Source organism: Platalea leucorodia, assembly GCF_965183815.1.
Source record: "Platalea leucorodia genome assembly, chromosome: Z".
NCBI classification, from domain to species: Eukaryota; Metazoa; Chordata; class Aves; order Pelecaniformes; family Threskiornithidae; genus Platalea; species Platalea leucorodia.
In genome coordinates, this window is record NC_138858.1 from 39,640,465 (window position 1) to 39,663,621 (window position 23,157).

Genomic DNA, 23,157 nt, shown 5'->3' on the forward strand with positions numbered 1-23,157 from the left:
ATGCAGGCATTAACTGGGTATCTCTGGCAGTGTGCCCTCTGCTCAAATGATAAACCACAAAGAGCAATATTCTTTCATCTATTCTGGCTGTTCTAGGCCATGCTGAATTGGAACATCCCAGTAAAGAGAAAGACTCTTTCTCCTCCATCTCAATCCTAAATTCCAGTCCCCACCTAGATGTTGAACTCAGGTTAGTAAGAAGGATGGATTAAGGCACCAAGCTCCCATGCTGGCTCCGTGAAAGCTTTTCTTTGAACTTCTCCATTATCTGAACAGCTCTGTTAACCAAACCTATTATCCTTCCCCCTTGGTTTTCAAGTTGAGAAAGGAAAAGCAACTTCTTTAATGGCCCACAGATTGATGATTAACATTTTACATGTCCCTGCTGGTAAGTAAAAGAACTGCTTTGTGGACAGTGAAAATGCCGGAGAGAAGGAAGCGGGAGTCAACTTATGTTATTAAGTTGTACTGCTTCATTAATCACAATCTTTTTTTATTGCATTGCTCAAAGCCAAATCCATTTTACTTCTCGGGAATGGGTTAGATCAAAACCAAGTGCTCTTAATGCACCTTTGACATCTGGCCTAGCAGCTGGCTATCTGCTAATATTGCTCTTAAGATATGTCAGGAGCCACATTTACTGTGACCATTCTAGCCCTTCTGATTTAAGCTACTTCAGAGGGCAATGAATTACCTTAAAGGAGCTCCTCTGGAAAGCCCTAAGTTTTATTCTGGACCCCTGCCAGTCTCACTACTCCACGAGTATGAACAATCAGACAATTGAACTGATTTGACTTTGCCACTCCTGGAGTTTCATTGCCTTTAACCTTGGGATGTAATGATGGTAATGCCATGCTAAGTGCCTCTCCTACCAGGGGGAATAGGGTTTGTCGGCTCAAGTAGGGCACCCATTCTTGTTAGCTGAAAACTGCACTGATTTGCAGTGAGAGGGGAAATAGATTGAGCATGATTAATACCACTTTCAATGCAGCTTATTTTCTTTCAAGGCTTTTGAAGGTGGGAAGCACCCAGATGTATTTATTGCTTTTTTAATTGTAAGCTCATTACTAACCAAGGCTGGGCTTAGCCTTTTTTTTTTTTTTTAACTTTTTTTTTTCCTGAGAAATTCTTTGATGTCCAGAAAAGACTCAACTACATCAGTCTAAAAACCTTGTACCCTCCTGCCTCCAGGCAGAGCAATGATGACTTGGTTTGATTATGGGCCGCATTAAATATGGAGGCAATTGTTCCTTTCTGATGAAGGCGCTGTGAGAGGAGAGTTTTCTTTTCCTAGCAGTGGAAGGTAAAGAAATAAGAGCCGGTCAGTGAAACTTTTCATTCCACATCAGGGAGGACATACTGGAGTCCTCAGCTTTCCGGATGCTATGTTGCCTACTTTCTTTCCCAGTTATTTTCGAGTGCCCTCTCATGTTGTTATCTGCTTCTGACTCTCTGACTTGGAAAGAAGCTGGGAGATGGGATGAAGACAAAACTGAACAGCAGTCTAACAGTCTTTATGATAACTTGGCCCTTCTCAGATGGAAGGCTTTTGACAGAGGTATCAACTTCCTCCACCGATGTGGTCAGAAGAGGCTGTTGTACCCTTCTGTTCTGATCAACAGAAGCCAGACACTCCTGTCCAACATTGCCCAGGTTATGGAGCAGGAGCTACGTGCTCACTGTGGCCTCTATAGGGACCCTATATGCTCTAGGAGGAGCCTTTCTTGTCATATTGCAATCCAAAAGCTCTGACTGATATTTCCTAGCAAATCTCAGTGTGAGAGATGATGGGGGCTTGGGTTAATGTGTCAGCCTGTGAACCATATGGTGTAGGGACCAGCATGCATTCACTGCTGCCATTCCCACAATCAATAACACCCAGCAAAGCAGCAGAGTGGTTGCTGGTGACCTGTGAGACCTTAAATGCCTGCAGCTGTTTTCACCAGAAGGTGAGAACCAGAGACATAATTCTTACATTAAAGAGCAGAATGAAAGACCCTTTGGGACAAATTGGTCTAAAAAGCACAGTCCATCTTTGTCCACTGAGAGAGCATGGAATGCTGGAGAACATCTCTGAGGGCTGGGTCTTACTAAGGGGAGGGAGAGAGACGCTGCTCCTTCTGTGAGCTAGATGCTAGCCCAGAAGCTGAGTAGCTCTGCTAGCACAGTGATGTGCTCTGGTTAAGAGTTCTGCCTGACAGTGGGATGTGCTGTAGTACAGAGTTGTAGTGTGTCAATACTCAGTAGGTGGCTTTTGTTGAGAAAGACGAGAAACTTCCACAGAAAATTTGCACCTCTCTGGCCTCTGTTGCAGGAATACACAAATAACATCTCAAAAGTCTGCTGTCTCTTATCAAACAGCAATGCTTGTTTCAGGCCATTTTGTAATACAAGTGGGACCTTAACTCTGCAAATACTCATCTGTATCTACTCCCACTTGGCAGCTACTCAGATGAGTCCCAGTGAATCACAGAAGGAGCCTCAGGGCAGCTGGAGATGGGATGGTAATATGATGAGGACACTACAGTGGACTTGATGGTTATCTGCTCCTGTTGGAGTTAAATGGGCAGAACTCATTGTTTCAAGGAGCTTCAAATTCAAACTGAAGTGAAGAAGAACCACAAAGAGTTAGACCAGATTTCACTGAGAGGGGAAACTGGAAACTCTTCTGGAGTATTTGGATTACTGTAGCATCTGAACTAGAGAGCAGGCTCCATTTTCTTACTGAACTTCATTATCTCCCTGTTTGACACTGACACCTTCACACTGCTTCACCTCTTCCATGTTCCCCTAAACTTTAGTGTCTCCCTACGTCAAACATTTGTTACAGAAACTTGGTACTTTCACTGCATCCTCTATTTCTCATCAACATATTTCAGCAGAGCAGCTCTCCAAATGACAACTCTGCATGCAGAAATGAGCTCAGTCACACACAAGATTTTGCAGGAACACAGGCTCTGATTCATTTCACCCATATTGAGTTGGTTAGCATTGTGATTACCCAAAAAAGGACATGAAAAACACAGGGAAGGAAGAATAGTGTTGTGACTTATTCAGGAATATTGCACAGTCTCCCAGGGGCATTGATGAGCCGAGCTTGGAGCTGACTGAGTTACATGGCACACTCAAATTGCTGGGCTCTGAGATTAAAGTGTTAATTTTAGAACGTACCCAGACATTTCCATGGGGATCCACCCGTACTACCTAGCTGCTGGGGCTGCAGCATGCGCATAGAGGTATTCAGCCAGAAGTGATGGAGAGAATGTTTCTTCTAATGTTTCTTTTAATTTCAGGTGAGTGGTGCTATACAACCCCATCTTTACGGCTATCAGGGCTGCAGTTAGAAGTAGATGACTATGAAAATTACTTAATGATGTCATCTAAATTTCATAAGGAGTAGAATTTAACTCACTTCCAGTGAATGCTATTTCAAAGCCTTCTGTTTACGGCTCCCTTCCAAGGCTAAAAAGCACTGCCACAGGGGCAACAACACAGACCAACACACTGCATGGCTTGTGTTTGACCTATGGGCTGGAAATTCCTGCTTAAGCTGGAGTTCTCAATAACTAAGATCAGTGACAAAGGACCAGCATATGTGATGATGAAAGATAATGAGATAAAAAGTTTCCCACCTGCTCTGAATGTTTTCTTGGCATCATACCAATCTGCAAGCCGTTTGGCCACAGGCAGATGAGAAACAAAATTCAGCAAACAACCTTCATAGGACAGAGGTATTCTTTTGTTCACTCTGTGTGTTTGTGCAGCCAATGTCTGGAGTCTGGACTTCAGTGGGAGTTTTTTTAGCTTAAACAGACTGAATTTATGCAGAAAATCTAGAGTGTTTGGTAGCAGCTATAAACACTTCTAGTCTGCCATTATTTTATTTCACACTTAAAAATACGTAGTTTCTGTATGCATTTATTCATGTAAATTTTATACTCGTATGATGATTTTCTGCCCACAGTTCCATCACTGTCAAGTAATACTGCAGATTTCAGAGTAACTATGGATTAATACTCCTATAAAAGGAGCTCTTGACTGTCAAATACGTCAACACTTCCTTGTTTCATGTGCTCCTATTTTTCTGCAGTTTACTTACAAATGTTTTCCAAGGGAATCCTAGTGACCAGTAAATAAATTATTATTATTATTTTTAAAACTCTATATAAAAATAACATGATGGCGGCATTTGAAGCATCTGATTGCATGGGTACTTTGCTTGATACTGGAAAAACACAATTTCTAATGGAACAAAACAGTTCAGTCCAATGTGAAGGACTCCTGCCCTCCAACTCCTGTTTGCTGGCAACAGGATTAAATAAATATTTTTACTATAAATTGATCTTTCCAACAGAGGATAACGTGTGAGTAACTCTCTATGTTGCAACACTGCTCCGTATTGGAAAGAACATTGCAGCAGCTCAGAGATCCAAGTTCAACACAGTATTGGAAAGAGAAGCTCTTGGGAAACAGCGTAAAAAAGATACTGGCAAAAGATTTTAATGTCCCAAACTCAGCTAACAGAGACCAGCCATTAGCTCAAGTGGATTGAGTCCGTAAATTTAAAACAGAAGAATCAGAGTTATTATCTGTTCTTTTGATGCAGGCACTTGATGGACACATTTTTGGTCACATTTGATAATAACTCATGACTTGTATATTAAATGACTGAAGAAGTTTAAATGGAACTTCTGTTGTCGATCTTTTGTGGTGTGTGTTCTAATTCCTAGTCTTTCTATGGACTACCATAAAAAGACATACTATTTTCTTTTAAATTTAATGAAAAAATGCATCAAGTTTATATCATTTTCTATTACCTTTCAATGCAATATTCCTCATAGGAAAACTGTGCCCACAGGACACAATTTTATTTTTCACTGAAAAACCACTAGATTTAATTCTAATTACATTTTTTTTTTACACTTTTGACTGTGTATGCCTTTATTAGTATCAGTCACAAATGCCCCCAAACAGTTTTTGGTGGATAACATCTCTGCCTGGGGGCTAAAGGTTCAATACCTTTGAAAGTGCAAAGCATATTTTGATTGTACTCACTGAATGTTTTCAAACTAAAAGAAAAATAACAAATTTGGACTTCATATTTCATACAAAGATTTTGAAGTCTATTGGTTTGGTTCAGTGATGTGTAAAAGGTACCTATGCTTTGCTAGTGTTTGGAGAATGTGTAAACAGTGCACATTTTAGTAGAGCTGGATATCCTTTAGCATGCAGCATTGGAGGTTAGGAGCGATAACTTTAAATCCTGATTTGCAAATAGCTGCAGCTTCTCAGCATGCTGTTTCAGTGATATGACAGGATTGCAGGATTTTCCCTTAAGGAGGAAAATGTTGTTACAGTTCAGACTAACTTGCACAGAACAAGTCACTCTGAGACACTGGAATGATAACTCACCTTGGAGAGAGGCAGAGTGGATTTAATTAGTAACACAGATGGCAGCAAGAGAATGAGGTAGTTATTGCCAAGACAGTATGGGTTTATTTGGTAACATCTGGAAACCTTACAGTAAAGATGAAGACAGTGTTTATACCTTAAAAGTGCCAAGAAATAGATAAACAGATAGAGATGCCAAATCACCTACTTGCCTAAAATGACAGTAGTCAACGATCAGAGCCAGCATCCCCAAAACATAGTGTTTAAACTTGATGTTGTGCTCATTTTCTAGTAGACCTCTCAATTAGCTATATAATGGTATTACAATTTAGTTTGTGGACAGAAAACATTAATTTCTTGAAGCAGCATTTTTCTGCAAAGCTTTTGGCTGGCAAAATGTTCTGCACTTCCTGAAGCTGCATGGATAGCTACATTCAGACAGTTATTTAAGCACACATCTAGCTTTAAGCTCATGGAGGAGGTATTGATTTCTCTGGATAGAGTATGAGCTTAAAATGCACACACAAGCTAATGCTGCTGACCCTCCAGGGAATCCTCAAAAGCATGACCTTCAACCTCTGTTATAAGGCAGGGAGGGTAGAGAAGAAAATGAATAATATGGTGGCAAAGGACCTTTAAATAGAGACAGAAATTGGGGTTTGCCCCTGAAATGTACTTCCCTTTTTAAATGACCCTGAAGAGCAAGTCATGGAAGTCCAGCATTCATAGCAGGCAAATACTTGGGCTGAGGAACAAAAGGAAGAAATCTGCTATTCCCCTCCACACCTGCTGGGAGCGCCTCCAGAAACATCTAGTATGAAGCACTGTGCACAAAACTATTTTGTAACCTGGAAAAATAAAATTAAATTTCCTCTTCCTTTTGTAGCAAGAAGATGGGCATGCTGGTTAGGGCAGCATGGCCTTTTAAAGAAGACGAAGGTAGGATGAGCTGTCTCCTAATATCATCACCTCTCCGCCAGCCCTCTTACCTCCCATTTGATATCACAGTGCTCCTGAGTGCACTGCCTCAAGAAAAAACTGGGAGGCCAATTACAAGCCCAGTAAATGAGAAATCTAACTTCTAAGCCAACAGGAAATTTTTATTGGTAAGAGAGTAATACCAACATATATTTGCTAAAACTTCACAGTGTATGGTCATCAGCTGTCACAAGGAACCAAAGGATATGCTAAACCTTGCCTATGTCAGTCACTGAGTCATTTAGACGAGTGTTGCAAAGCTTATCAACCACTACTGCAATTTTAGTGATGCCATCTTTGTAACTGAATGCATTTTTGAATGCCAAAATGCAACAAAAACAGCGGGATAGAGGATGCAATTTTTAAAGCCTTCTGATAAAGGCTTTTATTAATCTGAAGAAATTCCAGGCAAGTGCAGCATTTGCTCAAAATTTTTATTAGTTGAAATGGAAGCATCTTACATACCAGCTTTATTAGGACTGGACTGAATCTGCTGATCATGGAAGTAGTCTCTTAAGCTCCTTACTGCAGTTACTGTTGTGCGGATTTTGAAAGGAAATTACAACAATTATTTCTAAATCACTGATAATGCCTAATCTGTTTACTTTCATAAATGCAAAATTCCAGGCTTTCATATGAAGTATGTATGTTACATGCTTAAAATCTCTATGAACACCTGAACATCAGCACATAGTTATGCTGGAGTTGCCCTGTGTTATCCAAAATGACCATGTACTAGGGAGAGCTATGAGAGACCCGAGAGCTTGTGGAGCAGCAGGCGGAGGTCAAGCAAGGTACCCAAGAGCAATGCAAACAGGACCAACACACCTCTCTGGCCAACTGAATTGAGCCCCTACAGGTAGAACACCCAGATTAAAGATTTGCTCAGATTTTTTTAGAATCATAGCTACACACACAGTTTTAATGCATGTCTGTAAGGGGAGATAATATTTTTATTAGCCTGTTCAATATAATTGGAATAAAACCCTTCTGGGATCGGAGTCCCTTCATCAGGACTAATTGAAGCTCTTAAGTCTTCTGTAAATCTCACTTCTCTCATACACACAGACCATTAAAGCTACAACAAAACTCCTGCATAAATAGGAAGGTAAGCAAACATTTTCCAGTAACAGAAGCATGGCCTGTAACACCAAAATCACAGCTGCCTTCCATAATGAAGAGGTATTTCACACCTGCAGCAGAACAAATCAGTCTTTGTCCTCCCAAAGCAACCTGCAATCCAGTTTCAAGGGATTTTTTTTAAGATTTCTCTTGGGGATGGGGGTGGGAAGTGAGGTGAACAGTGGAGGAGTAAGAAGGGAGAGAGGCAGAAAAATTGCTTAGCCAGATTTTGATTTATCCAGTACAAATGTTGGACTATTTTTAGGATGTTGATCACATTTCATGAGACAGTTCCTGTTACGAAGATATTGCTCAGAGTGCATGGTAAGTTCTGGTCGAATACATCCACAATACATCATGATCCAGAAGGCTGAATTTGCATGGGTTTCTAATTAAGTGAACACCTGTAAGTATATAATCCTTCTGGAACTAACAGCTATTGTTATTTCGTGTTGTTTTGTCTAATGCATTTCAGCATTGTCTTTCTTGAAGGCTTATATTAATCCATCTATCTTTGAGAAACTGTAATGTGCAAAATGTATACAATAGTTCATACACGTAGGAGTAAATCTATTGTTCGCCTGGGCACACTGACATTTATACTGACATTTAACTGGTACAACAGAGTAGTAAGCAATGCCCTGTAAGATTTTCATATAACTGTGTTTCAAAATAATGTTCTACTCGCCTTCTCACAAAGTGTTGATCGCTGTGCTATTTGGCAGTCAGAACCTATGAAGGTTTCTGTCTTTCAGGAAAAGTGGATATTTTACTAAAACTTTTTTTTCCCAGACAGACTAGAAAGATAAGTCAGTCTTAAAATATCAAAGACAAAAAACCAGTAAGGAAACATGAACTACACAAACTCTGTTGATATTGTTTTAAAAAACACTGCTTCTGATTTTCTAACTGAGAAAAATACAGGTTAGTATAAAATTAGTACCTCTGACACTGTGACACTACACATTTAAATACCAACAGCATATTTGCAGTATTCCCTGTTTCACAACATGTAAATACAACAGTTCATTTATTTCTTATGGCTACTAAACTGTTCAGCTTCATGATATCTGAAATATAAATGTTTATACATGAACTCCTTATTACATTTATCTGAAATTATTTCAGATGGATGTGAAATCTCCAAATGAATCTTAAATATCTAGGAGCTGAAAATCTAATCATGCTAAGCTGTACTTACTACATCTCAGAACCCAAACTTTCTTGCTTGCATTGTGATGCAAGAAACATTTAACATACAGCTGGCTTTAAGTGTATGCATTAATCCTGCTGAAGTCAGTAACACTATAAACATGTGCTTAACAGTTTGCAAAATGAGGCCTTTAGATATTGTTTTTTTAAATTTACTCCTGCTTTAAATTTAGGGTCCTAAAAACAAAAAGATAGTATCTTTGAAAGGTTCTGTCTTCAGCTTCGACAGCTAGCATTTTCTGTTCCATCCTTGTGTAATAATTATTAGACATACACAAACTTAAAAAATATTTGATATATTTATAATTTATTTTAAATACAGTATTTTTTAAATAAGATAACCTTCTGTTACATTACTGTGCAGTTTGCCTTCATGCAAGTGTTTCTTGTGTTGTTTTGCTTTTCTACCAGCTGAGGCTTTCCCCAAAATAAATAGAGAAATAAATGAATAAATCTAATAATTTGCATATTCAAAAGTTGCAGCTCTAATTTAAATTGCAAAACAGAGCCACTTTTGGTGCATTGATGGAGCAACATGCTATACTTATTCAATAGGTTAAGAGAAACCCTGAAAATAAGTATAGACTCCTGATGTTTAGTTTTTATCTTTACCCTTCTGTTTTAGAAACGCACACACCGTACCTTTTCCTGACAGATCCAGGTAATTTAAAGGGATGGGGTAAAAAAGTCACACAACAGAATTTATTTTCTTATACTTTTTTTTTTTTTAATTTTGCATTAAAGAAAGGAACTTCATCAACATTGATTGTCATTTACAGAAAACATTCAAAAATCATGTGTGCATTATTATGGAATGCTAACAGTATTGAACTAATAATTTACAGGACATAAAATAAGACAAAAATCTATTACATTCTAAAGTAATATAGAACCTTTTCATTTGACAGGGATGCTGGTCCTACGAAATTCATGATAAAAAATAAAACCCTCAACGGTCACTTTCTAAATGAATCAGGCTGTATTTTTACTCACATACACATAAATTAGGTCAGTTATATTAAACAAGGGAGAGAGATCAGAAGGAAATTGCAGATGAAAAAATGCTGGATGAACTCCTGGCTCCATGGGAATCAGTGAGGGGTTTTGCCATCGGTTTCAGTGGAGCCAGATTTTTACCCAGTATGTCATGGTTCATTTGTGGTTTTGCTTTTTGCACCTACAAGCCAGTTAAGATACATCATAATTATTTTACAATTAAGCTTCAAAAAAAAAAAAAAAATCACTGTTGACTCTATGAGGCATTTGATTTTAGAAAGGAAATTTTATTCAGCTTTTGAGAGTGATTCATTTTGAGTGTTTTATTTGATTGGTTTTTATCATACTTCTTGACAGGCAATGCAACTCATGTGTGTTACCAACAGTGGCATGTATGCTTATCAAGTAGCAAACAACACACCCCCAAAATTCAAATCAAATTGATTTACAACAATATAGCTACAGCCAAGCACCAAAGAGCTCAGGGCTTGGAGATCTGGGCCTTAACATCTCATTTCAGTCTAACAAAATGAACTGGAAATAGAATAAAAACATTAGATATTTGAAAGTGGGAAGTACATGAAAAATCAGTTTGTCTCATAATCCTAAAAGCAAGGAAGCATTTTCAGGGATATTTCAAAAATATTAGAAAGTTTCATTTAAATCTAAACATCTATTTTAATTATGTTTTTCTTTTTTTATAAATTGGTAATCATAAAATACTAGCCATTAAAGTCATATTGGATGCCAGAAAAGCATCCAAATACTTTGCGTGTTATTTATGCTCCTGCCTGTGTTATTATAGCTGTTGATAAACTGGACATAATTTCTTTTTCTCTTATGATCTTTAAAACATGTATTTGGTGAAGGTCAGTTATGGCTTCAGATTACAGCTAATGAGTGACCTGACCTCTAATTTGAATAAGAAATTAAAGGCATACAAAAATATTTTGCTCATTGGAAAGAAAGAAATGTTTCTATTAATATAATTCATGCCAGAAGGTTTCATAAAAGCCATATGCTGTAAGGAAACATTATTTGCTTGAGCAACCTTTCTTCAAATTATATTAGTCAAATGCAGTCTGCAGGTATTAATACAATACTCACTGTACAGACTCACTGGGATCATGTTTCATTGACAGTCCCATCTTTTTTTTTCCCCATTAAAAACAGAAGTATACACGAAACATCAACGGCTGGTCAAAAGGTTTTATCTATTACAATCAGTTTCCATAAAAACTGAAAAGTACATTACACTTACAGGAAGCAAGTACATAATTTGCTCTTTGATGTTTTTCCTCTTTAAAAAAAATCATTACAAAGTCTTATGCTTAAACAGAGACATAGAAAAAATCAGTGTATTCACTGTCCCAAGTTATTTACAGCAAAAATTACAGAGACAGCATACATAGTATCAGACCTTCCACAAGCATATATTAAAAGTAATTACATTTGAAAAAATATTTTATTTGTCTTCTACATTTCTACAATACATACTCAGGTTTCTTTCTTCTTGTTTTGTTTGTTTAGTTTTTAAGTAACTTTCTTTAGTGTTAATCAGATGAGGCAGAGAGTGCAGCTGTAAAATAAGGGATTTTGTTGCTATTCTGATTTTTATTTTATTTATACCGTCCATTCATTACAACCAGAGTAATTAGTTTAACATGGGAATTATCTCACAGCAACTAGCATAAATCTCAAAATACCCCATGCATTTGACTTAGCTGGGTGTTGATAACAGCTTAGAATTCGGTTGTGCTTTATTTGTGGCCACAAGTACAATCACAGAGCCGCTCCCTGTAGCCTACCAGAGGTCACATTGCAGTCATGCAAGAAGCAAAGACTATCACGGCTGGTTCACTTGCTATGCTACTCAGTGGCTTTTTAAGAATAAGTGCACAAATAAATCCCCATCTACTGCACGAGAATGTGTGGTCCACACTCCATATGGTTAAATGATTATTAGCATTTCTTACTAACAACAAAACACCTTTTTTGCCTGATTCTGACACTGAAGTGACACATTAAAAAAACACAAATGTAGTGCATCTGAATCTGAATCCCCAAAGTCAACAGCCTAATGTAGTTACTTTGACTTATTAAGCTGTGTGTCTAATCAAGACAAGTATAAGTGCTTTTTTTTTTTTTTTATTTTTTTATTTTTTTTTTTTAAATAAGCTGGTTTTATCTGGAACAGTCTTCAAGGCAAAGCCTGTTCTTTCCTGTTCTTTGTGGTTGACCATCTGGCCCTGCTTGTTTTTCAATGCAGTTGCGTTCTTGTTGCCCAAATAAGGGACCAACATGATCATAATATTAAAAACTAGGAGACATTTTTTAAATTCTGTCCAGACAGAGTTTTATGTTGAACATACTTTACTGCTGTCAATGTATAGCCATAAATAAGGGCCTCAGCCTTTTTTTGAAGCACATACATTTTTCTCAACAGCAGTATCTTCGATTACAAATTAGCAGCTCCATCCAATGAATCCAAGAAATATGCAAAAACACTGTGATATCTACATTAGATGAAGTTTTTTTCTTTATGTTATTGTACAGAAGACCACGTGCAAAGCAAACAATTTCTGCAAGTACAGTTACAAAGAAACACTTATAATTTATTTATTGCTGCTATATCCAATGATGTTTTCTTTCACTCTCCTTACGTGCTGTGCTTGAATTGTGAGGATGATGAAATTATGTAAATGTAGCACATCATGTTACTGAACTCACTGTGAGCAGTATTATCCTCGCTGCCTGCAGTAACACCCGGGAAATATCTCTCCTTTCCCAGAGCATTTTGTGCATTGCCTTATTGTCTCAGCACAAATGAAATGCAAGGATCGTTTGGAGGACACTGACACATCCATCATGCCACTGGACATTCAGGCTACCTTTTTAGGAGAGTTACTGATCTGTGAGCTACCACTGTAGAAATTTTAGGTCTCTTCTTTTCACAATAGCTTTTGTCTGCAGACTGCATACACAAGTGGCTTTTATAGTTAAGCGATCTGCTGCAAACCACTTTTGGGATGGTAAATTACTGAGGTGTTGGGCTCATTGTCACCCAGCCTTACTTGCATGGACAATACATGCAGGGACAATACAGCTAAGTGAGGACATGGAGACTAGGAGGAAGAGGAGGAAGGAGCCTGCTTCCTACCTCCTGGGTGGAGCCTCCCTTGCAGGCTGTAGGTAAGGATAAGCTTTGAGAAAGAGCAAAGATGAATCATTTACCACTCGAGGCCTCATTCATTAGGAGCTAGGAGTAAAAGGAAAAGGAAAGAGAGGCAAGCTCTTCTGGCCAGAAGACCATTCTTTTTAATGGCCAGTTATCATGCTAACAAGAATTTCAGTTGCTTGGACATGGATCTCAGCAACGTGAAAGAATAAAATTCAAATTGCAACGGGACAGTTGGCGAAGAATATGATTATGAAAACCTTGATGCATAGGGGTGTTGACCTCTCCTTTCCACCTCCTGAAGTTGTCATCTTCTAGGTGTAGGGAATTCAGAAGATGGAGGGAGTCAAAACACATACATAGTCACTGTGAGAACAGGAGCAAAGATCATACTCAGAGCTGAGGAAAACCCCTTGGTTGGAGACCTGGAATTAACTCAATGACTGGCAATATAATCCACTGCAATTTGTCTTTCTGTGTGTGTTCTTGTAATGATAGGTCTATAGAAAACATGTGGTGTAAAGCTAGGGATAAGCAGAAGCACATTTCAAAATTCTAGGAAATGAGAGTATTTTTCACTAGTGCAGTATAAAATGGGGTCATGTTTGCTTGAGGTGAGAAAAGAACTGGTCATACCATGGAAGAGCATTGCTATAGAGGCCTGGGGGTAGCTATGATTTTGTGCATCCTTGAGAGGAAAGGGTAGCTGTTAGCCACTTTATACTACTTGCTTTTTATAGTCATTTCTCCATTTGGTAGCTTGGCATAACTGTTGCTGTCATTGCTGATGTAAAATCATTTATTCCACATCTTAACCTTTCTTCTTACATGCCTGCAACAATTCTGAATATGAGCTCACATTAATGGTACCTAAACTCAGTACCTTTAAACTCCACTTTCTTTTGTCAGTTGTCTAAATTCAGTAACTCATACAAAGCTCGCTTGCGTTTTGTTTCCAAAAGGACTTTAACATCACAAACTGATTGGTCAGTAGGGCTCCACTGACTGTGAAACAATGGGTGAAATGAGTCCTGCATCAAGCTGAGGAAATGCTGACAGTGAATTCAGTTTATACCAATGTTACTTCTAATCACTGGCTTGAAAGCCTTGTCTGGGTCGTGTTCATTTGGGCAGCTCAACCCATGCCCTTCAAAGCCTCTAACATTCTCTTCCATATTATCAGTTATATTTATATAGCTATTTTTAGTAATGAAACATCCCTGAGTGGCATACAGTGCAACATCTGCATCAAGAAGTGATTGTCATTTACAAAGCGTGAAACTTGAAAAGGAAAGAAGAGGACTGGGTCTCCAACACACTGTTCCTAATGGATGTCAGAGATAGGAGTTAGTTTCTAGAGTGGAGGCAGAAAGTGCTGGGACAGGTTGGTAGGTGTAAATACACTATTTTTTTATTGCCAGAGAAAAGTAAGTTGTTCTGTCTCAGGTTTCCATTTCATATGTGCTTAGACATAACATATTTGGACAAAAAACTCTTTCATGTTTCAGTTTGATCTTATTGCCCAGTGCTATATTCCTGCGATGTCCAACAGACAATGACCCTGAAAATAAGAACCAGCTTCCAGGCTGGACCTTGGCTCTTCTGGAAACAGCACAATCAATGTGGAGTCAGGAGGAAGGAGGATGAGGGGAGCCTGAACATCTTTCAAATGTGCTTTGTAGCACAGCTTTAGAGGGGGTGAAAAAGACAGCAGGAAAAAGGATCCATCAGCTGCACATCTCTAACTGTTCTGCCTGACTGATTTCTGAGACTGCTGCAGCCTTGGAGCAGCTCCCACAGCCCAGTGGTGGGAGGCTGAGAGGCCAGCACACAGGAGCAGCTTTGCACCCTCTTTGTGTAGAACTTGTTACACCAGAAATCCCTGAAAACTGTCCCCAGGGGAAATGTACACCTGTGCAAGCTGCCACCATGAAAACGAACAAAGAAAATCACATAATAAAGCTCATCTTCATGGACAAGTCTGCTAGCTGCTCCACCTGGAGCACCATAACCTGGCACAGGCATCGAGACAGCATTGGCACCCAAGGCGCAACAGGAGGAATAAACTGATCCCTGTAAAACGGAGCTGAAATGAACAACGGGAATTGTGAAGTAAAAACATTAAAAAGCAAGTACGAGGATAACATCTGACTTGTGCTCTGTGAAGCTCAAAGGGGACCTCTTAACACCAGGGACCTCTGACTTTATGAGGGGTTGAACACCTTCTGTGTGGTGCTGAGATGCCTCCAGTTTTAGTGGCTCTAGTTAGAGCTAAGGGAGCCTCGCAACTTGCAGAATCAATTCCTAAATGCTGCCTATCACAAACCAATAAAAAAATATACATTGCTTTTGGAAACAAGTTGCTCAACTGAGTGCCTTCTATTGCCCTGTTTTTTTTTCTAGCAATTGCTAAAGCAATCTTTCCATTAGAAGGAAATATGACTCTTGGAATTAATTCTGTATACAAAGAGCTGGCAAGAGTGACATTTACACCAAAATCAAGTCTCTGTGGTAGTGTAACGAACAGCCTACATCTGCTTCCTTGATGCCAAGGATAATTCAGATCAATGTGGTTGAATTATCTGAAAGCAATGCTAGAATTATAAGACTCAATACATACTTTAAATATCCTTTTGTCAAAGATCTGGGGTTAATCAATCATTAAAAAATGTGTCCCATTTGAAAAGCTTGTCACTAAAAAAATCAACAAACACAACCAATTACTACAGAGAGCAGATGTGACGAATCCTAGTTTTAGAGATTTAATTGAAGGGCTTCAGATACTACTGTGGACTAATGAAAGCCAAGAAGAAATAAAGTGCAGCACTAATATTTTCTGAAATGCATTTTGTGAGTGGATTATGCAGTTATTTACTCAAATTCATGCTATTTTATTATTTAAAGTCTATGGATAACTTGAACATATGAAATCAAATATCAAGAATTTGAAATTTTGAGTATAAATGACTATGTATCAAAACCAACAACAAAAATCCAGCCTGTAGCATGTGATTGCTATTTGTCGTTCTAATCTCAGTCAATGAAAGGCAAAAGAGGTACTACTTCACCTGTAACCAATCCCAAATCACAGAAAATTAAATAAAATTTCTCAGCCTTAGTTACCACAAATAAATAATGTATGAGAATTAATTTTTATTTTCCAAATAAACAACAAGGTTATTTGCTCAAATTCTGTAAAAGTAGTAACAAAAATAGAGCAAGCTGTTGATAATTAACCTTATTTGAAGATAAAAATTTGGGGTTATTTGGTTATCTTGCCTAAGACATAAGTAAAAAATCCCAAGGACTGATTAGCTTATCTGAAAAAAACCAAAACATTTTCAAGATGTAACACATAATTGTGAAGGACTATTTACAAACATAACAAACCTCTTTATTTATCAGCACTAAGAACAGTAATATTTATCACATATTCTATATTTCTGTGAGTTGGCTAAATATGTTACTTTTGGTATGCTGAAAACAAGTTTATAAAGGATTCAAACAAATATATATGTGTGTGTTCTTGTGTTGGAAAAGACAAGGAAAACATGAATCCCCTGCAGTTAAAACAGCACTTATAGGCTTTAGTTTTTTTTTCCAAATAAATTCACACAAGCATTACATAAATAAAGTTAATTAATTTTTTTGATATTAGAAAGAGTTGGAGTTTGGTGTCCTTTTCATGGATTTGCCATGTAAAAGGAGCTGCAAACAGATAAATCACCTTATAAAGGAATGCCAGTTTTTGGGTTTAAGTGGTATAAAGAAGCATCAAGAGCAATGCTTTATTATGTTAATTAAAGACATTTTGATGTAATCAGTAGAGATCAGAAAACGTGCTCTGAATTTGGAGCAAAAAAGGTATTATAGAAATTGCTGTTCTATAGGACTAAGTAATTTTGAAGAGTATGTCATGTTTGCAACAAAATTCTCAGCATAACTAACTTCACTGTGCAGGTTTTTTCTTTTCTCTTTTTGAAGTTATAATGGACCTACAGTGAAACATTTATTAGCTGAGAATTTGTAACTGCTCTTGTACCTGATCTGGCATTGCTATAACACAGCAAGCAAACATTGATGTTGTCTAGACTGGATTCTGTCATGAAACATGTATGTAGACTTGCAAACCGGCTGATGGACGGCAAGGGAAAACTCGACAAAGTACTTGAAATAGCCTGTGAATTCATTTGGTCATGCAGAAAAGAGAACAGAAGATTGAGACCAGACCTGTGCGAGTCTGCTGGAAAAGCTGGAGGCCTTAAGTTATCACTGCAACAAACCAAGTTTCTGCATCGACCCCGGGGCCCAGCTATGTCTCTGTGGGCTCCCTGTGACACTGCTCTGCCATGCAGCCTGGCAGATGGTGGGTTCTTCAGCCTCCCTGCCAGCATGCTCCTCCTTGCCTTGCCTCAGACGCACTGACTTCTATGTGATTTGAAATAAAGAAATGTATCTGCTTGCGATCCTGCCTTCACTTCATTTCTTCTCTACTGCCTGCTTCCTCTTACTTCTGCTGTACTCCCTCCACTGGAATCCCCAGAGGAGACTTCTCTGAAAAAGCTCACAATGGGTAAAAGTGGCGGTAAGGACAGAGCCGTAGCAGAAACTGAATCCCTATTCCATAGCTAAAAGGTCTACGTTTTGTATCTCTGGCAGAATCCAAATACATTAATCATGACTGCTAATTAAACTTAATTAATCCACAAGATTAAGTCCATGGCAGTCTTCCACTCCCCTCTGTGTTTGCCTTTGGTTTTGCAAGCAAATGAACATAAAGTCAATTTAGAGACAGACAAAAGAAAGCCCAAATCCTTTGCTCCCCTCCTGAAGTGCATCTAAAATCAACCCTATATATGTATATATATACAGTTATATACATACAGATATATACATACGTATATGCATGTGAATGTAACATTCATATATGTATGTATGTAATGGAAACCATCAGTCCCATCTAGATGATGGCTATGTCAGAAACAGTGATAGTTATATTCGCCTTCATAACCATGGACATTGCTCGCTTTGACTTTCCTCCTCCTTTCCTCCCTTCCTCCCTCTGCTGCTACTCTTCAGAGCTACATTTTAGGCTTCCTATGGTTTTCACTGAGTTCACTGTATGTCTTTCCATTGAGTTCAGCAAAAAACAAACCAAGCCTTGCAACTACTTTTCAAAGCAGTATATATATATATATATATAATAAGATTATGTGTGGAATCAAAAAAATGTATGTGTGGGATAGTCTACAATTTTACTCCGTGTTTCAGATACTTTACTGACATCAGGTCCTACAATGTTCACTTTTATATATGTTCTATCCCTGTAACAGGGAGAAAATTCCAAAAAAACTTTTCCTCTCTCCATTAAAACCATCCAGACAAGGCTTTTGCACCATTGATACATTCCTGATGTTTTGTTTACAGACTGCACACATGCACTACATTACACATATCTCAGAAGTGATCCTGTCATTACACATTGGCAGCTGATAATTTAACTCTGACTGGAAACGCAAATCTTGATTGCCCAAAGTAAATCTAATACATTACTTGGAGAGTAAGAAATGCATGACAGCCAGGCTGAGCATCCTTTAAAAGTAGGCATGGGATTTTTAAGCTACAGCATGTATGCATATAATACCTATATATATATATATATATGAAAAAGTATATAGCGCATATATATATATATGTGTATTCCATACATGCACCATAATTGCCAAGACAGCTACAAATTTCCACATGCATTAAACTATCTAAAAACATAGAAATAGGCAAGTCTAATAAGTGGAATTTTCTTAAATTATATTTGAACAATAAACAGCAAGAGTAATACTGCAAAGTACTGCTCTATTCTCATGTATATCTACAATAAAATTCTAGGAACAGTTGTCTCCCAAAACATCCCCCAATAAAATAAAATAAAATAAAAAAAAAGGTAACACCCAGTGTCCTATATTTGTATATTCATTGTCAGTTCAAAAGAAAAAAAAAAAGTAACAAAGAAAAGAGAAAAAAGACATCCCCACTCAGAGTTGCATATTTACATTCTTCAAACTGTAGCGGTGAAAAATAATTCTATTAAGTGCAGGACATTCCTAGTGTTGCAGTAGTGACATTTTTAATAAGTTCTTCATGAAAACATTTCTTTTTGTCTTAATAGTGACGCATTCCATGACTACGTGAAAATTCTATTATCCCCTTCACTTGCAGCCAGTGGTTGAGTCTGGATTGAAAAGCTCCTTGTATAATGGAGGAAACAGTGTGTTCACTATATCTGGATGAGATTGCTTAAATACCTGTAGTTTCTCTCCGTGCAAGTTGCAAAGTGCAGTAATGGTTGGTATCTTGGCTATTAACTGTGAGACATTAAAATAAAAAGGAAGAGGGAGGAAGCAAATTTAGTATAAATTAGTTTCCAAAATGAACTACATTAACATCATGTTGGGTAACTGAATGCAATACTCTGAACTCCATCAAAACTACCTATCCAAAGGACCAGACATTGTTCTTACTGTAAGAGGCTAAAAACAATTGTCCTGGAAATTTTAGCGAAGTGTCAAAAATACATTTAACAAGTAACTGCCTCCAGAGGTATTTTTTTAAGGCAGACTCATCCTTGCTAGGGTACCAATAAAAAGATCAGTAGATTGAACAAAAAATGGAGTAAGAGGAACTAGGGACAAGAGTAAAACAAGCCTTACTTCTCCTATGCATTGCAAGCACTTAGTGGCTGCTTTTACATTACATTAATGTGACAATACATGGAGAAATGGCTACCAAAACCAGTCACAATCAAGGAGTATTTGCCTCTTCATTTTAACAGTTTACCTTTGTCAAAGTCTCGTCATCGAGGTGGTTCTTCTGGATCACATGTTGAAGTGCAAAGTAAATCTTTTCCTGAAGCTTCTGGACCTTCCTTGGCTCTATTAACCAGGCTCGATCTGAGAAAAAGGAAAGTAAGAGCTAAGGTCAAGAATGCAGAGATGTGGGGCATGCTCATGGATGAACACAGTGTCCCATGCTGGCAAGCGTTCACAGCAATCATGATTCCCATGAGGAAGGACTGCATGATAATTAAGACATGGTTTCAGAGGCAAAGTATCTTAATCCGTTAAAGGATCACCTGAGAGTTTAATTGACAGATACAAAGTGTACAGGAACACAATGTTGACTCTGCATTTCTTTGTTTAAACCAGGATGTTAGAGATAAAGGTGGGAGTGGAAATGAAACAAGGCCCAACCGTCGTCTTATTCTGTGTTGGCACAATCAGTGCTCTTCTAACTTCATACTGGCTAGGTGAAAAACATGTCATGTTATCTCAGCATCTTAATATATAAATAATAAACATATTGATCAAAACAGTTCTTTGAAAATAATAAAATATAATTATTTAAAAATTAAAATAAAATATATATCATTATTTACTAGGCTAACATTTTGGGACCAAATATTATATTCTGAATGAAAAGAAATGGTTTCCTTCAAAAGAATTTCTTTAATAATTCAAAAGAATTATGAGTTGTTGCAATGTCTTGAAGTGCAAATTTCTCATTATTTAAAAATGTTCTCTTTTTAAACAACACAAAATAAAAGATTATCTGGGAGAATAACAGTTACAGACACAGTTGTTTGGAAACCTTTATGGCTTCTACTGAACGCAAACCCCAAGTATAAGAGGTCTTCCTTAAGATCTATACTCTCACAAGTCATAGAAACACACAGAAAGAGAAGTATCAGACCCCATGACAATCCCAAAACCATTAATACAGTCTGTTTACAGCACCATTAAACCTTCTGTTTTCCCATGCTGCACACTTGTTTCTTGCTCCCTCTCTTCCTCAATCCAGACCAATTCTTGGGTATAAATTTTAGCTTTCAAACAGGAAATAAGAAAATCTATTTTATCACCGGGCATGAATCTTCATGTACAAATTGAAAAACGCAGGAACATCCCTTTCACTTTCAGAACTCTTTCACCCACTCCCAGTCACTAAAATAATCCATAGAAATAATATAAATCAAACATTTCAATGAGCACACATGCCACAGACACTGGAGCTGAATCGTATCTCATCACAGGAGGAGCAGGATTCTGTCATTTGTCTGACTGTCTGTGGAGTGGGGTGTATGAAAAATGTCCATCAGCAAGTACTGTGAAAATAGACAAAACCAAAACTCTAGCTACTTAACAGATGATCAGGAAAAGAAAATAATCTTTTTGCAAAGCTTAGAGAATCATGCTCCCAGAAGGTAAGCTGATGGATCTTGTGCCACCAGTGGCCATAGAAACAGAATTAGCTGAAAGCACACACAGCATCTACACAAATAAGCACACAGTAATATTTAGACTTCACAGGTTAGGTGCCAAATTTTATGCTATTGCAAAAACATGCCTTTCAATAGTGTTAAATTAAGGCCTATTGTGGCAGACTGGAGCTAAAAAGATTTATCATAGAGAGCAATCCTTAAAGATTTATCTTATTTGTCACAAGAATAAGCTTAAAAATAGACTGAGGCTGTTGGAGGACAGGTTTAATCACTTATCTGTCATGGAGCATGTTGTATATAACACAAGAGTTCTTAAATTCATGACAAGAGCTAGATGAAACTTTTACAATGGATATTAAGTTAATCTCCCCAAATGTGGTTTCTACCACCTGAAAACCATCTGCAAATTTGGCTGGAATTCCCCAGATACCTCTGGTTATAATCACAAAAGTGCAGGAAAAAGTCACTAGATCAGTGGCTACCCATACAGGATATAAGAAGCAGTGGTTCAATTCTGTATTTTTTCTTTTGGGTTTTGAACTTGTGTATCTTTAAAGAGTGCACAGGCCACTAGGCTAGAGAATAGTGTAGGAAAGAAGATGAGGGACAACTTACAAGATCTCCTTTTGCAAAAAGGAAGATGGAAAAAAGGAACATGGCCAGTCAGAATTTCAGAAGAGGGACTGGCAACCAGGGGGCAGCCAGGTTAGTGTCTTACCACCTGCGTCTGGCATGTTTGCACGTGGAGATGCCTCTGCAACCTTTACTGGAATCCTTCTACAATGCTTTAACCTTTGAAATCAGAAATCAAGTTAAAGGATCACCTCCAAGCAGAGTGGTTAGGTCCACCCTAAAGTGAAAAATCTGGATTTGTGCTCTGAATCAGATGGATAATGGGTCTGACACAGGGCTTTGCAACCTTAGCAATTGTATTAATGGGTGTTCTTAGGTCCCCTTACTCCCGATGGGACCACTCCGTTTCCTGTAAACAACCTAAACACTGAGATCAAGGGCACAAGAATCACCTTTCAGGATGGTGGCTTCTGTAGAAAAGAAACTTGCATGAGTACTGCCCATAGGGAATCTCTGTGTACCTATATTAGTGGATGGAAGGACTGGTGCATTTTTTAAATTTTTAATTTTTTTTAAATTTTTTTTAAATTTTTTTAATTTTTACATATGTTCCCAAGATGAAACGATTTATTGTGAAGAAACTAGAACATCTAGCGTGGAAGGAAATTATTTCTTTCTTTATTGTTTACTGTTATCATTTTTGTAAGAAAATAAATGGCAAATTTAAATGTCATTTCAATCTGTACTGATTTTTCCTGCCTTCCTGCTCCCAAACTTAGCATCCCAGCTGAAATGGGAATTATTTGCACAATCCAAATTTGCAGTCTTTTTATGGAAGAGAGATTGCTTTCACTCATGTACATGCTGTTGTGGCTTGTAATTTTTCTTATTGCATCTTCTATGACTAGAGATACACATGCTTACAGATTACAGAAATAAGCAGTCATCATGCATCAAGCACTTTCACTTTTTTTTTTTTTTTTTTGTTAAAGGAATAGGAGACACTGTATGTGTCCTCTTGCTTGCAAGTAGGAAAAAAACAACTTGGATGTGAAATGAGGAACTGTGGATTATTGAAATATTTCATCTCATACCACCACCTTCAACCCTAAAACTTGATTATCTCTGCTACTTAGCAGAAACAGAAGCTGCTACTCAGCATACATCCAGCTCTGAAAGTCTGTATCAGGACTGATGTATATCAGGACTTAAATGCTTTACTAGGGTTAACGGAGAAGCTTTTACAACACATGCCTGCAATACAGCTGGCTCAAAGCCAGTGCTGAGTTGCTAGCTTTTTCAAGTACTTAGTACAGCTGCAAGAAGTAGAAATGAGAGCGGATACTCAGGCAACATGAAATGCTGGCAGACTGCAAGAGATTTTGGTGCTTTGCAAACTAAAGGGACATATGTAGAACTGCAGAGCTGAATC

At 37.8% G+C, this 23,157-nt stretch overlaps 1 protein-coding gene across 1 annotated transcript in view; it reads right to left on the reverse strand.

The window, feature by feature from the left end:
- Positions 1-19,083: 19,083 nt before the first annotated feature.
- RORB (RAR related orphan receptor B) overlaps positions 19,084-23,157 on the reverse strand; it is a gene marked incomplete at both ends in the record, with an annotated part of 38,857 nt that continues 34,783 nt past the window's right edge. The window contains 2 exons of the mRNA XM_082335409.1: positions 19,084-19,239; positions 19,712-19,824. Coding sequence (XP_082191535.1) covers positions 19,084-19,239; positions 19,712-19,824 — 269 coding nt within the window. The remainder of the gene's footprint in view (positions 19,240-19,711; positions 19,825-23,157) is intronic.